This window comes from Rutidosis leptorrhynchoides, chromosome 3, assembly GCF_046630445.1.
Source record: "Rutidosis leptorrhynchoides isolate AG116_Rl617_1_P2 chromosome 3, CSIRO_AGI_Rlap_v1, whole genome shotgun sequence".
Classification (NCBI taxonomy): domain Eukaryota; kingdom Viridiplantae; phylum Streptophyta; class Magnoliopsida; order Asterales; family Asteraceae; genus Rutidosis; species Rutidosis leptorrhynchoides.
The window spans coordinates 97291994-97310916 of record NC_092335.1 but is presented as its reverse complement, the minus strand read 5'-3'; the positions used below and the strand labels follow the sequence as shown (position 1 = coordinate 97310916).

The window sequence follows — 18923 nt, the reverse complement described above, 5'->3', positions numbered from 1 at the left end:
ATATATATATATATATATATATATATATATATATATATATATATATTTCTTTATTTTTTTCTTTAACATATTACCCTTTTTGGTTTATAAAACATGATAAACATCCAATGGCAAGTATGGAGTGAACAAAAGGAATAAAGACGACTAAAGATATTCATATTAGACTGGCAAAAGCGTAAATAAAAAAAAATAAAGGCTGCTACTAATAAAACTAAAGCATAAAAAAACAAAGATCTAAACATCTTCCTAACGTAAAGAATTTGAACAAGAAAAAGGTCGTCCGTCCCCACATTTCCACGTCATCATGGGTGGGACTTCACGATACCCCACGTCACATTTAATTTAGTACGTAGTATATTCTTTTTTTATCTAGTAATTAAAGCCATGAACAAGACCAGGTCTGTCAGTGACGTTAAGCTGCCACGAAAGAAACGGCGAATCTCTGTCGTCCACGTCATCCATAAACCTATATTCATTAGATCTCACAGCAGCAGGCGAATAGCATGATGGCATTTTATAGTTTGATTGTGAGTAATCATTAGCCCATTGGTTCCCATTCATCACATATTGGTGGTGGTATCCCTCCGTCATGTCGCTGCCACCAGACGTAGCCACTGTGGCTGCCGCCGCATTCGCTCGTCTCTCCTCTTTCTTGTATCTTATTCCACACGCATTGCACAATGACTGCAAATGAACAACTGTTAGAATTCATGATTTTGTACACCATTTTTATTTGACGATTATACTGTATACAGTAATATTTTACAAAAAATGAGCCTCTCTTAATAAGTTTTAATGTCAATTTATCAATTTTTGGGTATTTTGATTTTTGTTGATGTGTGCCCATTATACAAGTTAAGGTGTATTTAATTTAATGAATTTTTAATTTTTTTAAAAGATATATCATAGGAAGGACAATATTAGCTAGAGACTAATCTCTATATGGTAACATCTTAAATTTTTTAATATATGATTTCGCAAGATTAGATTTAACGTGTAACACACATTAGAAAAACTCTTACGATGTATATATATAAAATAGTTATGAACTAGTTATCGACCCCTCGCTTCGCGCCGGGGGTTCGGTTTTCAATGTATTTTATTGCGTGTAGTAAAATTATTTTGTGGCTAACGATGATGTCGTTGAAGCGCAACTCGAGTCGAACTAAAAGGTATAACCCGTGAGAGATTTAAATGTTATTTTAAATTAACAATATATGTGCATCTCCGCGTTTCGCTATGGAATTGTCGACTTTTAAAAATTTAACGCAAAATCAACGTGTATGAAAAGTACCTCAAATATTTAGCGTTTTTTAAAAAAGCGTCCGTTTTGCGTATAGCTAGTGACATTGTGTTCCTAAAATTATTTCGAGTTTAACGATGGTGTCGGAAAAATTTAACTTGTTGCGAGCGAGAAGATATGACCCGTTGAATATTTGGATGGAGTTTATTTAAGATTTTTTATGAAAATAGTTATTTGACACTTTACCCCCTGTTTGGGGGGTCGATTTGAATTTTTCAAAAAAGTGTGGGGGGCTTTGTTGGTAAAATGAAATTTAGTTAAAATTAAAAAAATGTGAAAAGTCGAAAATGCCCCTGGTTACTATTCATAACTTTTGTCTATTAGTTAATATGTAAATTATGAATAATTAATTATAAAAGGTACCTTTGGGCCGCGAGGTCCGTTTCTCCATAGTGGAGTAGAAGTGGTGTCACAATTAGCGCACCGTCTAGAGAATAGACTATCATTAGTGGATGAACCATTACTACCGCCACGGTTAGCTTTATGAGCCGATGGTGTAGTGGAATGGTTAGAAGATTTTAAAATGTTCCACCAATTAGACCCACGCCGTTTTTCATGGTGAGGTTTTTCATAGTCGTTGGATAAACGAGTTGAAGGTGTGCCTAAAGACAAAGTACAATCGACATTAGTTGGTGAAGAACCATAAGGACACATTTGTTGGTCATATGGCATTGGATATATTGTAGAAAATGTGTTTGTGTTTGGTTGATAATGATATAGACCACATGAGCATGGACCCATCATGGTTGAACCAGTGCACCTATTCATGGTTAAGTGTCAATGTTTTGTGATAAAATGATGCAATAAGATGCGGCAGTGAACAAGGTGTTGTCGTTATGTTAACGTTGTTTCGAGTATGTTACGTTGTAGATTTGTGGGGCCGATGAAAAGAGGGTAAGTAGGAGGATTGTAAATTGCGATGAAAGGAGTGGTGGCTTGTGGGTGTGTATATATACACGCGAGTGGGTCCCTTAGAAGTGGAGCTGACAGGAATGAATATTCGGCGTAGATTTTTTGTCGTTTTGTTGCAGTGGTGTTAATCATTAGTTTAAGAGAACGAATATAAATCAGATGTTCATGTGGTATTCACAGAGCAAATAGTCTAAGTTGTACTATCATCACTAAAAATGAATAAATTGGATTCTCTTTAATGATGAAATGAAATTTATTTCTATTTATTTGTAATTTTGTATTGACATGTCAATCTTACGTACAGTATAAATATTTTATATATACCCAAATTCGAAATATGATAAAATGATGAACATAGAGCCACTAAAATAACAGATAACAGATATGTATAGAATGAAACTTTTATGTATATACCATATTTAAAAGAGTTAAATCAATGTTTATTGCAATAAATTCATTGGACTGTGTTATAAATGTGCAACATACTTTGCTTTAATAAATAATAAAAAATATAATTTAAAAAAAAAAAAATCACTGAATATAACATAAATAGTGTACACTTTTCATTTAATAATCTGTTTATGTACTTCAGCAAATAAACTTGTTTTTTGATTTGTAACTAAATCTGAAAATTAATTTGTTTCAGGAGATTTGGAATACCACACCCCTTCTCAGACAGCTGCAAAAAATAAAACATAATAAATGAGAGTTGATTTTCCACCATCCAAATTACTTCATCCACCACAAACTATGTACAACTAAATAATGCATAACCACAAACTATGTACAACTAAATAATGCATATTTGTGGTGGATGAAATTATTTCGATGATGAATATATCATTACCCTAAAAAAAAAAAAACATTCATTAAGTTGTGTATTTTTTATTTATGAACTATTAAATTGAAACATAGAAGTACCATTTATCTATGATATGTACATAATCTTTTTTAACACCATAAATGTTAAAACTGATAAAGAGTTTGTAACTATCCAATTAAACTTAGATTTTTGAATCTTTTATAAATCCACTAGAAAGAATTAAGGACGATACTACGTAATTGTCCTCTCCTTTCAGTCAAACAACTCCTAAGCTAAGTCATGTTTACCGCATCAATAAGTTTGGTGACAAATTTGATTCTATCATATACCTCCATCTTTTTATAGTCATATAAAACATATACTAATCTTAAAAATTTATTTACACGTAAATAATATTATTGTTTTTATATAATATAGACAATCAATTACAGAATATATTTATAACATCCTCAATCGGGCCTAGCTGTAAGATTACGATATTGCCCTTTAGTTGGTGTTGTGTTATTATACACTTTTATTTTTATTTGATGTTTATTATTATTTAATGATGTGGTTAGGACCAGTTTGTGACAAGGGTTACAGAACATGTTTGTTTATTTAATTTGGACTTCGTTTGGATTGCCAAATGACGTACGAAAGATATCAGATAACTGATAAATACCCGTGTGTTGCAGAGTGTGGGAATTAAACCCAATTAATTGGCTAGAGCTGTGTCCTTCTTTCCATTTCTAGACTTTTCTTCTCAAACACGGTACCTTCATCTCTTTCACCTAATCAAACCCTAATCCTTAATTCTTGTTTTAGAGATCAAATCATTTCATGCTTTAATCTTCGAGAAATTTGGATTTTTGTGTTAGCTCTGATGTGTCTTTTCGGTTAAAACTGAATTTTGGTTGTAATGTCACGTGACACTAGAATTATTATTTAATATTAGTCGTCAAATGATTTGGATATGTAATTAAATATGTTTATGTTATTGTAATGGTTAACCAATACTAATGCTTCCGCCACGTTTAAAAAAAAAAAATTTATCGGTGTCACATATTTTTGATAAATTCATTACAAATATACATTAATAAATTTGTAAAATGCAATTAATTATTAATTATATTGAATATATTACTACGAAAAAAAACTAGTTGGTATAATATCTTCCCTTATGGTGTAGTTGTGAGATGTGAGATGTGAGATGTGAGATGTGAGATTCAAAATGGTATGATTGAGCGAGGGTATTGAGGGTGTTGGTTTTTTTAGGGAGTGGTCAAAAGAAGCCACGTGACCAGGGAGAACAGTCTTCAATGGATCTACTTCTCCGATCACGAGGCGCGTAATCCAACTCTTTCTTTCTGTCAATTACGATGATACCCCTAGTTATCCCATTATTTTCCTTAAGCAAGGAATATTCATTCCTACATCTCACATGTATTAATTAAATGTCTTAATTTTGCTAAAAATGTGTTGTCATTAATGGGTTTAGAGAAACGCTTGTATTATTTTAGTTAGCTACTTAGCTTATTACATACACTATCCACTTTTGCTATGAAAATTGTTAAATTGATATTGATATACTATATGTTTAAATGAAAATGTCATGTGAATGTTTTTTTTTTATAACGATTTACTTGTGATAATACTGTTGTAAAAGATGCATCGGAGAATTCAAAATTGATAGTGATCACCATCTAAGTAGCTTTAAATAATAAAAAAGAAATTGAAAATATAAATATTTAAAAAGTATGAAAGGGGGGGGGGGGGGGGGGGGGGGGGGGGGGGGGGTGGGTGATAGAAACGGGAGATGCTAATGCAATCATCAAAGCAACCTATATTTTCCTCTGGGTTTTGTACAAAATCTTTGACCCAAATTACCAACGTGGAAACAAGCAATAATTTTTCACTCTTGCTCTCCAAAACACATACATATTGTCCGATAAACATTTTCTTAAATATGGATAACATCATTATATATCATTTTAAGTACCGTATATTAGAGGCAAATTTATCATTAATTAGAGTCAAGTTCCTTAAAAACCTATGCCGTTTCAAAAACATCCTGAATAATTTCCGTTGGTTGAGGCCATTATCAAGGAAATAGAGAATTGCAAATGTTTAAATAAGTTTCATTTTTGATTGGATGATAAAGACCCACATTCCGAAGATCTCTTCCTTCTCTTCGGGATCGAACATCTACTGCAACATTTAAATTTTTTCTTTCAAGTCTTTCTAGACTTTTTTTTTTCCTTTAGCGAAACGGGAGTTAGACTTTTTCGCTAGTTATATATATGCGGAAAAAAATACAGTCACAATAAGACCATATATAACCCTGTCTGTGACGTCACAGGCAGATTGTCCACTTTTTGGCCAAAAAGTGCAATCTGCCTCTGACGTGGCAGTGTCACCCTCTGACACCAAAATAACCCTGACGCCCCTCCAGTGTCAAATAGGTCCCACCAGTTTTATTTTTTTTTCTTTTTTATTTTATTATGCATACAAATTATATTACATATAATTAAAAAAAACATATAAAAATTAACCATTACATAAAAAATTAACCATTACATAAAATTTAACCATTACATAAATTATTGAGTTTGATGTGTTAAAAATGATAGGTTTTGATGGGTTTATATAGAAAAGAATATAAATAATTCAAATAAAACAAAACAAAACAAAAATTATTTGAATGAAAGTGTTAAAATGAGAGAAAAAATTGAGTTTGATGTGTTAAAAATGATAGGTTTTGATGGTTATATATAAAAGAAAATAAATAATTTAAATAAATAAAAAAACAAAAACAAAAAAAAAAATATTTGAATGAAAGTGTTAAAATGAGAGAAAATATTGAGTTTGATGGGTTAAAAATGATGGTTTTGATGTGTTTATATAGAAAAGAATATAAATAATTTAAATAAATAAAAAACAAAAACAAAATTAAAATCATTAAAATACGTGGACCAATCAGAAACCCTGACGCATTTTTTTTTTCGTGAAAAAGTTGACTGACACCCCTCCCGCGTCAGCCGTAACGCCCCACTAGGGGCGTCAGGGGGCGTCACCCACTGCCAGCGCGTCTGACGGGACCCCTCTAACGCCGCGTTAAAAATGATTTAAGTACCCTAATTCTACTTACAAAAGGGTATGACAAATCTGCCATTACTTTGTAGAATTTTATATATAAATTTATTACAATTACAAGTATACATCAATAGATTGTAATGTATAACTTGTTATGCATACTTACAATAAATTTAGTTAAATTATTACAAACTTTTATTTAAACAAAAAAGATCGACAATTAAAACTTACATGTAAATGTCTCGAGTAATACCGTACCTATTGCCAATAACAAAATCAACATTGCAAAATTCTCCAATAAAGTCTATTGAGAATTGAGAAGTTTAATTAATCAAACACGTGGTACTTGTAAAAAAAATACCCCCTTATATTTAGAATGTACACATATATATACATGAATAACATAGAGTAATATAATTTGTACATATGTCAAACGACTTAGGGGTTGTTTAATTTTTTATGTAATAATCGTACATAATTTGTAATTTGTAATATACAACTTGTTTTCTACTGAATTTATTTTTGACTTAAGTCATGTTTCTATTTAACTCTTAATGAGAATGTGTGTTCGATATATGTCTTCTAGAAACAGCTGAACTATCATATTGAGTGATAATGAAACAATAATTTTATTTATTGAATTAAAAGATGTATATGATTAAGTGAATAGTAAACATACCCTTAATTGTACAAAGTGAAAGATGACTAGTGATGTAGGACAATTATGTGACAAATAGTGTATAAGTTTAATCTAATCACATTAACATTAACCAATAACGCTTAATAAACATATAATCTTTTTTCAGTTGTAATCATGAAGAATTACATACATTTTCGAAATGGATTTGTATTTGTACAAGTATAAATATTAGTCAAACATATTGGTCAAAAAGATGATTTTGTATTACTTGGGGGATAATCTAGGGACAAATATAGGGCAAGAACAACTTAGAAAAGAGACAAGAGTGAAATGGACCCACATTGACAGCCACAGTCATAGTCCCCATTCCCAAAGAAGAAACACAACGCCTTTGGAATATGAATCGAATCGACAAAAAGATTCAAACAAAACATCAAAACACTTGGAGATCGAGCAAGAGAATCAGATCGTCTTGAAATTCGTGAGAGATGCACATTCAATCATTTTCATGCACTTTGTTTAAAGAATATTTAACAGATTAAAGCATTCTATTTGACGGCTTTTTGTTTACTGTTTCCTTCGGGACGGCTTTTTGTTTTGTTTCGGTGGTGTTTTGGTTCTCCTTATATTGTCTTGCTTTGGTTTGTTATTGTAGTGCTTCTTTAGTTTTTGTTTTGGCCCGAACTCATTCCTAATTCTTGTTTATAGTTTGCGTAGTTTTTAGTTCTTTGTTGATTGTTGTCGTTCGCTTTGTGTTGGCTCAACTTGATTAGTTCACTCTGTTCCTTTGTGTGATTATTTTGTTTAGGTTGGACCCGAGTTCATTACTTTTGCTTGTTTATTGATGTGCTTCATCTTTCTACTTTTATGTATAGTTAAGTTTTTCGTAAAAGGAAAAAATTATATCACAATTGACGCTTACATATAATACAAACATATCAAAATTTGATTTATTTGATGACTAAAAAATATATGATTTAACTAGTATTTAGATTATTGTTATATTACTCCTATTATATTATTATATTTTATTATTTAAAACGTAATTATTAACTGATGCATAATATTTTTGTAAATGTTACTAACATATCTTAAAGGCTCTATTTAGAGAAACTTCAAATAAACTTTTACATCTAATAGAGTAATAGATTGATAGCGAAAAGACAACCTTTCAAAAGCATTATTATTATACATAATAAAGAATAATGATAAATGTAATTCTTATATATATAGACAATTAAATTTGACCATGAAAGAATGAATTCACTTCTCCTATTTTAAATAAAGCAATGGTTTTAAGTAGACAACTATTTTTATTCGTACACTACTAAAAATGTTTGATTTGAATAACGTCATAAATCATTTTTAGTGAAGCAGGAATAAAAGTTCTTGATATAAAGATCACTTGCACAAATTATTTTTGCGACAAATAAACATTAGATTGTACGTAAAGAGACACGGAGTACTATTTATTGTTTTATGTACTAATTAAAAAAAACTAGTCCAATTAGGAAAGTGATTTGCATGCATGCAAGTTAAACGTAATCAACGATTAGAGATAACACGTACGTGCATTAGTTTATTAGATTTGTTTGTAGTTAAATAACTAAATAAGGCATGTATACATCTTTCGTAATTCGTTCCGGCAGCAATGCGGGACCTACAATATCCAACTCACCAACATCCATTCATCATTGTTCATTCACTTTCTGTTTATGGAATGAAGTGTCTAGTTGACCAAAATATGTGTATCATTCTTCGGTTTGTTTTGCATGAATAGTTTCTATTTTTCTTTTTTCTTTTTTTTTTCTTCATAATTACATAAAGTAAATAATTACTCTATAATTTAATATAATAATTAAATTAAATAGTTGTTATGTTTTGACTTTTTATTCATTCGGTTCATCTTATTCTATGTTTTAAAATAATCAAAGTTAAAACATGACAATTATTTTGAAACGAAAGAAGTAATACAAACTGATGATTTTGAAAAGTCATAGCAAGATAATTATTTTGGAACAGAGAGTATTTAAACATCGTATATTTAATAAAAGTAACTCTTCTTTACGGATATCTTTACTTGCAAAAACTTCATTTATTTATATGTATATAGGTGTGTGCATGGCACATGACAGGACCAACTAGTTCGGTTCGGTTCTATGTTGAGTTCTAAATTGTAGAAAACATTCGGATCGAGGCGCGAAGCATAAACTGTCGGTTCGGTTCGGTACGGTACGGTTCGATGATTTTTTGTGTTTTTTCGGGTTTGGTTCAGTATAGTCTGGACTGAAGATGGAAAATCCATAAAATTGAGGACCAAGGACCGGACCGAAAATCACTCAGTTCGGTTTGAGATCGGTTAGGTACGATATTCGAATTCTTTTTATTTTATTTTTCCCTTACCATGCACACCCCTACATTTTATAGTTTTTGAGAAAATTTTTTTACAAAGATAGACCCTGTAAACAACAGTAGTCACACATTGCCCTATAAGAATCATAAACTCCTGCATCACTGAAGTTTCGTGTAAATTTTTGGATTTTCCAAAGCTTCGATCTTTTTTCGCGAAAGTGAAAACCTTAGTTTTCAAGATTTTTGCGTAATAAATATGGCAACTGGCAAATACCTTCAATTAAAATTGCGAATTAGTTTTTAAGAGTAAGCCAATTCATCTTCTTCCTCAATTTGTTTATGTTGGTGACGTCAAATTTGACCATGGTGCACCGTAGGAAAGGATTAATAGATGGGTGAACGAAATTGTGGATTAATACTCTTGTTTAAAGGACTTTGATTCGAGAAGAAATTGGGATTTATGAAACATCGTATAAAAGATGAAGGTTGTGAAAGAGAACATAATAAAAAGACATGTTTTACCCTCATGTGTGAGGCATGTTCCACGATTTAACGGATTTATTTTATCGTCAGTCAGAGAGAGGGACTTTCTTTACAACATTTACGAACCCCTATGTTTGTCCTATGTAAAAAAAAGTTTGGAAATGTATCCGCAATATCGTACAAACCACATTATTATTTTAATTTTACTTTTTAGCTTGACTTTTTTGCTCCGTTGGTCCTTCAGTTATACATGAAATTTCAATCCGAGTCCCTCAAGTTTTTTTTTTAGATTTTCGAGTCCTTAAAATTGCAAAATTTTGCAATCCGAGTCCCTCCGTGTAACTTCCGTCTAAATTGGCTGTTAACCTTTGACATGTGCCATGCATGTGAGGGTAAAATCGTCTTTTAACTATTTTCTTTGACTTTTTTGCTTCGTTGGTCCTTCGTTTATAAACAAAATTGCAATTCGAGTCCCTCAACTTTTTAATTCGAATTTTTATCTTTTTTCTTTTATCTTTAATTTATACTTTTTATCTTTAATAATTGAATTTACCAATATAACCCTCCATGTGAGGTAGTTGAGAAAATAGTTGATAATAAATATTAAAAAGTAAAGACCTAATTGGAATATCACATTTATTTGAATGTTTTTCATTTAGACACTTCTTATCTAATAAATCACAGACAAACACCTCTCAATATTTTTTCATATTAAGTTCAAGACTATTAAGTTATTCAAGTCAAAACACCTGTCAATATTTACACATTAGGCAAATTTTATAAGGACCCTCATTTTTTTCTTTCCATCTATATAATGCCTGAACAAAAGATTTAAGTAAAATGAATAAACTCTAAGTATTAATAAAAGGTCGTTATATACATACGAAATTAACGAACGTTAAACGAATAATGAATTTTATTCAACAACGTACGCGTAAGAATTTTTATAAAAAAAATTATGTCATAACATGAATACATATAAAATACTTATATTATTTTTTTTTAGTTAATATATTATACAATTAACTATATAATAAATACAAGTATATATAAATGTAGTAACATATAGAAAACTAATAAAATTATAAAATAATAATTTAATTAAAAAAACACATTTAGTATTTATAATTCCATAAATACCGAATATATATTTATATTTATCAAAATTCGTATTTAATAATTAAATAAAAATAGAAATTAAGTTAGTTAACATTATTAGAACTATGAAATATATATATTCTGTTTTTATAAAAATATATATATATATATATATATATATATATATATATATATATATATATATATATATATATATATATATATATATATAAACACCCATCAAGGGCTTCGGCCGTTTGAAAAAAAAAGTATTTTTTTATATATAAACTAGATCTAGATCCACTTTTATTTATTTTATTCCTACTTTTAATTTTACTTTTATTTATTTATATTTTGAAATGATGGCATGACTGGCCATAAATACTTTTAATTTTTTTTTCAAGACACTAGTTATTTTTTTATATAAACTTTTGTATTTTTTATTTTCTCTTTACTAAAAATTTTAACTATAAATAACATAGCCTAGTTCACAAATTTTGTACACCAAAAACTTGAAGAATTCTCTCTCAAATCTCTGGAAATTTTTTTTTGTAAGTTCTCTATATTTTTTTTATAATTTTATTTCAGTTTTTATTATGTTTTTATGTTAGCCGATTGTTAAATACAAATTAAATTCAAGTTAATTATAAATAAATAAAATAAATACATGATAATTAGTATACAGTATCATAATGGTTATAAAAATTATTTTTATGATTTATATATTCAGAATTTATATTAATTTATATTTAAAAACGAATTATTAAATTATCGGTAAATACATGTAAATGCATAATAAATATTAAACGAATTTATATAACTGATCTAATAATTTTCGAGTGTCACACAGGATATAAAAACATTTCTGGAACTGAATGTTTGGTTTATTTATCATTTTATATATTTATTTTCTATTTATCATTGTTTCGGTAATTATATGTAAATACACATAAATAGAGATATAAGGTTTTTAAATAATGAGAACTATATGTACTGAAGGAAAACAGTTGGAAAACAATTAAAAATGATGTAAAAATTATTTTTAGAATTATTAACTATTTATTTATATTTAATTCCGATTATATACATAAAACAAAACAAAATTTGAAATAAATAGTTAAGTCAGTAATATAAGTATACAAATAATTTTCCTGAGATTGTAATACTTGAACAAACAAGTGAAAATTATAAAAGTTGAATTTCAAAGTCGAATTATATTTTTTTTTATTTAATATTGGAAATAATGCAAATTTCGAATTAAATATTTAAATCTGTAACATATATATATATATATATATATATATATATATATATATATATATATATATATATATATATATATATATATAAATAATTTTCTTGAGTTTAGTACACTTATGGAAGGTCACGAAAAATATAAAATATTTTATTTGAGTTAAATTGGTATTTTATACATAATTAACTATGAATTATTGTAAACCGAGAGTAAAATTTGAAATAAATACTTAAACATCATAACAATGAATTATAAAATTTTTCTATGTTTATATTGATCAGTAGATCCTAAGAAAAATATTAGATGTGATTTAAAACATGTTTATCTATTTAATTGTATTTAGCTATTAAAACAATAATAGCAAATAATAATTAATGCATAAAAACTAGTATTAATGTATAGAAAATTTTTATAAAGTTTTAAACATGTTACCTTCTAATAAGAAGTCAATAAAATATTAGTGAGCATTATTAGACAATTATTAATGCTTATATTGATCTAAAACTTAAATTTAAACTATATATATGTATCCTTACATGTATAATAAATATAAGATATAAATTAAAATACTAAACCCTAAACCTTTAATACTACCTTTAATTACTACTACACTAATTTAACCTACTTATCTAATACTACTATTATTACTTATAAGTATAACTTAAACTTTAAACCTAAAACGTATTGGAAGGGTATATTAGACGGGTATAGATCTTGATCTTTCTCGGAGGAGTGGACGCTCGAAAGTCTAGGCGGAGAGTTTGGGCTTCCGATTTAAAGGGTCCTGTGGCTCAGAACCCTATGACCTGAAAAGGCCATTCGAATTGAAAGTGTTAGATTGGAAGTTCGTCTAATATGAAAAGCCTTTCCAAAACGAGAAACCTTCTTTAATAAGAAACTTACTAAACATGGAAACTTAGTAAAGGAAACTACACTTAAACATTCATAAATTTATCTTAACAAAGGGTAAAACATCTAAACTATTCTCAACTTATTCTTAGGTTGACTTCTATGTGCTTCGATCATCCATACTTTCTCTTTAAGGAATACTTTCACTCACCGAATTACTAAGGTGACTTTCATAGCCCCACTCTTATTGCTATAGCACTTTTTATACTTACTGGGGTGAGACACATGCTGCTTTTATACTTTAAACAACTTAGACACAAGTACGAACTTAAACTGTGCTATGACTAGCTTATGCTACTAAGACCCCACAGTGATATTTTTTAATTGCTTTCAGGAAAAGGCATTCTTAATTATTGGGGGTAGGCCTATCGGGAGTAACGTCCCCGATACATTTGACCGCGATGTCTTTGTATTACTTAATAATGATTTAAACATGGTGATAAGGTACTGTCAACTTATCATCGGGGCAACAAAACAAACGTTTAGTCTAAAATATCACGAATCAGTACTACTTTTGGATCTGTGTGATCTACTTTTATAACAAATCTTGTGGTCTAAGAACAAACGGTCAATCATATTTGTTAAACCTATGAATTTCACTCAACCTTTTTGGTTGACACTTTTAGCATGTTTGTCTCAGGTACTGAATGATCAGGACCTCTATATCTACTGCTTATGTGATGACTTACTTGGCTAGGATCAAGACTTATCGCATATTTACTTTTCTGCATTTGAACAATTTATAATTCTTGTAACGACATTATTAATCCTTCCGCTGCAAATTTGGTTTTATTCATATAGTATTTGTTCTCATTTTATAATATGTTGGTATGTATTACGATATTGAATCACATTTTGCCTAGGCCCTAACTGGGGGTGTGACAGATTGGTATCAGAGCATAACCAGGCTGTTATAGAGAACCAGAATTGCATTTTATGTGTGCCTTATTTGTTAGCTAGGGTACCTTAGCGATCTAGGAAACTATAACCTTTCCTGCCTTAGACTTTAAAACACTTAGGATTACCTTAGAATGTTAAAGCAAAGAGTTCAACCCTACCTCTCATTCTTTACAATCCTAGCTTAAAAATCTAATCAAAATCTCTATCTTAATGTTAGGATGTCAAGCTATCATCAAATAAACAAAATGACTCTTTTCAAACCAGCTGAGGAAGATACTGAAGGATCTTCTACCGAAAAATCAGTTCGAAGCGCACTTTATAGTCCTCCTTCACCACCAATGAACTATAGCCCAAACACTCGTTACAACTCGCGTGGGTCTCCCGAATATTATCCAACCCCGAGAAATGAAAGCATAGGAAAACATCCTACCAATTCTGCTGACTCTGACTCTCATCAACCGATGAATACTCCCTATTGGAATGCTCATCAAGACCTCCCTAACCATGACAATGACTTCTCAGATTATGAGCCTGAAGAAGAGCCTATTGAAGAATCATCTGAAAACTCATCTCGAAAGAGAAAACAACCCGAACCCGCCGCCACTAGAGAAGCCGGTCCATTATTTTGTAATAACATTGAGCACGTGATGATGAAGAGTAACCTCCTCAACCTTCAGTGAAGTTGTGATAAGAATAAAGAGTATAGTAGGCGCCATGTTGCTCGGATAGAAATGCGTCTAAACAACCTAGAAAAAAAAAACACAATCTTGAAAGAAATCATCAAAGAGTCCTTCGACTCTCAAACTGAAAAGCTAGAAAAACTTGTGAAAAATAACATGGACAAAGTGACGGAGACAGTAATGAAAGTGAAGACTGAGGAAGAACGGAATACCCGTTGGGGAAAGCAATCTCTTGCCTACCTCCAAGAACTAGTTGAGTCTAAGATGAAAATAGAGAAAAATCGAATCAATCATCAACTGGCTATCAAGGATTTCAACAACAACTTTGTCAACAGCCGCATCACTAACCTCTACGATAATTTTGAATACCTCCACGAGAAACAAAAGGAGAAAAATGAAAAGATAGAGAAATTTATGAAGGAAGCTGAGAACGAGAAAAAGAAGAACTAAAACCTATCTTTTGTTTTCCTATTTTCCATTTACCCATCTATGTAAAGGCTTATGCCTAAACTTTTTCCATTCCAAACTCGTGTAATAAAGGCTTATATAATGCCTCGTTTCCAATAATGTTAAGTGTTTATTTAAGCATATTATCTTATTCACCTATGTGTGTTGTGCAAACGTTATAAATCATGATTGTAAACTTATAACACCTTGATTCTTCAACTAATAATGTATTTATGTATTGAAGATCAATGGCTCACTCAACTCGTGGCAATAACAACAACAACAACAATCTTATACCAAATGTCACTCTTTCTACTGAACAATTTCAATTGTTGCTAGCGGCCGCCCAAGGCAATAACAATAACAATCATAATGTTCCTTCTAAAACTTGCTCCTATAAAGATTTTAAGAACTGTAACCCACCCACTTTTAGTGGAAAAGAAGAAGCCGTAGAACTGGTCCGATGGTTTGAAAAGCTAGAATCAATCTTCCGTATCTGTAACTGCGGAGATAATGATCGAGTGAAGTTTTCCACAAGTTCACTCACTGGCAATGCTATGACATGGTGGACTGCTCATGCCAAATATGTGGGAATAGATAATGCTAATGCTACCCCATGGGATGAACTCAAAGGCATGATGATCACTAAGTTTTGCCCAAGAAGTCAAGTCCAAAAGCTCGAGGCTGAGTACTGGGAACTCAGAGTTAAAGGAACCGATATCGAAAGCTATACCAATCGTTTTTTGGAGCTTTCTACCTTATGTCCTGAAATGTTCCCAACTGAAGCCCGCAGGATAGAGCGGTATATCGAGGGTCTACCCGAGGATGTTCAAGGGAATGTGATTTCTGCCGAGAAGGTTACTGTGGATGCTGTGATCCACATGGCACAGAGTTTAATGATGGCTAAACGTAGAAGAGTTTCGGTTAATAAACAAGTCGAAGTTAAAAACGGTGACAATAAGAGGAAATTTGAACCATCTCAGGGTTCAGCTCAAAATGTTAACAAGAAACCGGGAAATGGTACGAGACCCGGTTATCAGGGTACTAGTCCGTTTTGTTCTAAATGTGAAAGGCATCATCCGGGAAAGTGCACTGCTGTGTATACAATATGTAAGAAGATAGGCCATGCTGCAAAGACTTGTAGAACCCTACCTCAGAATAGAGCCATTGTTCCGGCTAGAGCTCCTCCAACATGCTATACTTGTGGTGAAAAGGGGCATATTAGCCCGAATTGTCCAAAGAAGAAAGATACTCCAGCTACTGGAGCAAATGCTACTGCCAAAGGTCGTGCCTTTTGTGATTACTGCTGCAGAAGCCAGTGATGAGGATGAGGTCATTACCGGTACGTACCTCATCAATAATTATTATGCCACTATTTTATTTGATACGGGAGCCGATAAGAGTTATGTGTCAAATGAGTTTTGCACCCTTTTTACTGAAAAGCCCCAAACCCTACAAACCAGACGATTAGTAGAAGTCGCTAATGGGAAGTTAATGAAAGTTGATAAAATATATAAAAACTGCAACCTAATTCTAGCCGATAAGGAATTCAAGATAGACCTTTTGCTGGTCGAGCTAGGTAGTTTCGATGTAGTGGTTGGAATGGATTGGTTAGGTCCATTGAGAGCAGCCATCATGTGTTTCGATAAGACCGTTCAAATTCCGTTAGGAAGTGGAGAAACTCTTATTATCCAAGGCAAACGGAGTTGTTCCAATCTTAATATCATCTCATATCTTAAAGCCCGTAAGTACCTTGTGAAAGGTTACTCCGCCATACTAGCTCACGTTAAAATGATCGAATTCGAAGAAACGCGTATTGAAAATGTCCCGGTTGTTAAAGATTTTCCCGATGTGTTTCCCGAAGATCTCCCTGGTCTTCCACCGCCTCGTCAAGTTGAGTTTCAAATCGATTTATCTCCAGGTGCTGCACCCATTGCTAAAGCACCGTATCGTTTAGCACCTTCCGAAATGAAGGAACTTTCTAACCAACTCCAAGAACTTTTGGATCTAGGTTTTATTCGTCCAAGTTCATCCCCGTGGGGAGCTCCTGTCTTATTTGTCAAAAAGAAGGATGGTACATTGAGAATGTGTATTGATTACCGAGAGCTCAACAAGCTTACCATAAAGAATCGTTACCCGTTACCTCGCATTGATGATCTATTCGACCAACTTCAAGGGTCAAGCGTTTATTCTAAGATTGATTTAAGATCCGGTTATCACCAGCTCAGAGTGAAGGAATCCGACATTCCTAAGACTGCATTCCGCACCCGATACGGACATTACGAATTCTGTGTTATGCCTTTCGGTTTAACCAATGCTCCAGCCGTATTTATGGATCTTATGAACCGTGTTTGCAAGCCTTAACTTGATAAATTCGTTATTATTTTCATCGACGACATCTTGATCTATTCTAAAAGCGAGAAAGAACATGAGCAACATTTACGATTGATTCTTGAACTCTTAAGAAAAGAACAACTCTACGCAAAATTTTCTAAGCGTGAGTTTTGGCTTAGAACCATACAATTTCTTGGACATGTTGTAGATAGTAACGGAATACATGTCGATCCCGCTAAAATCACCGTCGTTCAGAATTGGGAAGTGCCAAAGACGGCGAAGCATATTCGCCAATTTTTGGGACTTGCCGGTTACTACCGAAGATTTATTAAAGATTTTTCTCTTCTTGCAAAGCCTCTCACCAAGTTAACTCACAAAGGGAAGAAATTTGAGTGGTCTGAAGAACAGGAATCTGCTTTCAAGATTTTGAAAGAGAAATTGACCACAACCCCGATTCTATCTTTACCCGAAGGTTCAGATGACTTTGTTGTTTACTGCGATGCTTCGAAGCAAGGCTTTGGTTGTGTTTTAATGCAACGAGAAAAGGTTATCGCCTATGCATCTAGGCAGTTGAAGAAACATGAAGTAAACTATACCACACATGACCTTGAGTTAGGTGCCGTGGTATTTGCATTAAAGATATGGAGACATTATCTGTATGGTACTCACTTTACGGTGTACACTGACCATAAAAGTCTTCGACACATCTTTGATAAAAAACAGCTGAATATGAGGCAAAGCCGATGGCTCGAGACATTGAACGATTATCATTGTGAGCTGAAATATCATCCTGGCAAGGCGAATGTAGTTGCCGATGCCCTTAGCCGAAAAGACGATGTTAAACGTGTCCGTGCTTTAAACCTAAAAATCAAATCGAATCTTATTTCACGAATCTGTGAAGCTCAATTGGAAGCTATTAAACCGACACTTATCGAAGGTGAAGGACCTATAAATTTCGAAAACCAACTGCAAGTTAAGTCCAATGGTACAAGATACTTTGGTAATCGAATTTGGGTTCCTCGTTATGGTAATCTCCGTGAACTAGTCTTGGATGAAGCACATAAGACTAGGTATTCTATTCATCCCGGTTCTAGTAAAATGTATCAGGATATGAAAGAGTTCTACTGGTGGCCCAACATGAAAGGCGACATTGCTACTTATGTGAGTAAGTGTCTTACTTGTTCGAAAGTCAAAGCCGAGCACCAAAAGCCTTATGGTCTTCTAACTCAACCCGATATTCCACAATGGAAGTGGGATGGTATAGCTATGGACTTTATCACAAAATTTCCTAAGACTGCAAATGGCAATGATACGATTTGGGTCATAGTTGATCGTCTCACTAAGTCTGCACATTTCATACCAATCAAAGAGACTGACAGAATGGAAAAGTTAGCTCGACTCTATGTTAAAGAGATTGTTACTCGTCACGGTGTCCCTACTTCTATTATCTCGGATCGCGATAGTCGATTTACTTCCAATTTCTGGAAATCCTTGCAAGCGTCTCTTGGAACTCGACTTGACATGAGTACAGCTTATCATCCGCAAACGGACGGTCAAAGTGAACGAACTATCCAAACTTTGGAGGATATGCTACGAGCATGTGTTATCGATTTCGGTAAAGGGTGGGATAAACACCTACCTTTAGTCGAGTTTTCTTACAACAACAGCTATCACTCTAGTATTAAAGCTGCACCATTCGAAGCTTTATACGGACG

The 18923-nt window shown here is 32.1% G+C and overlaps 1 protein-coding gene across 1 annotated transcript; it reads right to left on the bottom strand.

The window, feature by feature from the left end:
* Window positions 1-369: 369 nt before the first annotated feature.
* On the bottom strand, window positions 370-2071 carry LOC139900217 (GATA transcription factor 18-like). Its single transcript, XM_071883009.1, has 2 exons — window positions 1667-2071; window positions 370-684 (listed from the first exon to the last, which is right to left on the bottom strand). The coding sequence occupies exons 1-2, from the start codon at window positions 2069-2071 to the stop codon at window positions 370-372; spliced, it is 720 nt and encodes a 239-aa protein (XP_071739110.1).
* Between the last annotated feature and the right edge of the window lie 16852 nt (window positions 2072-18923).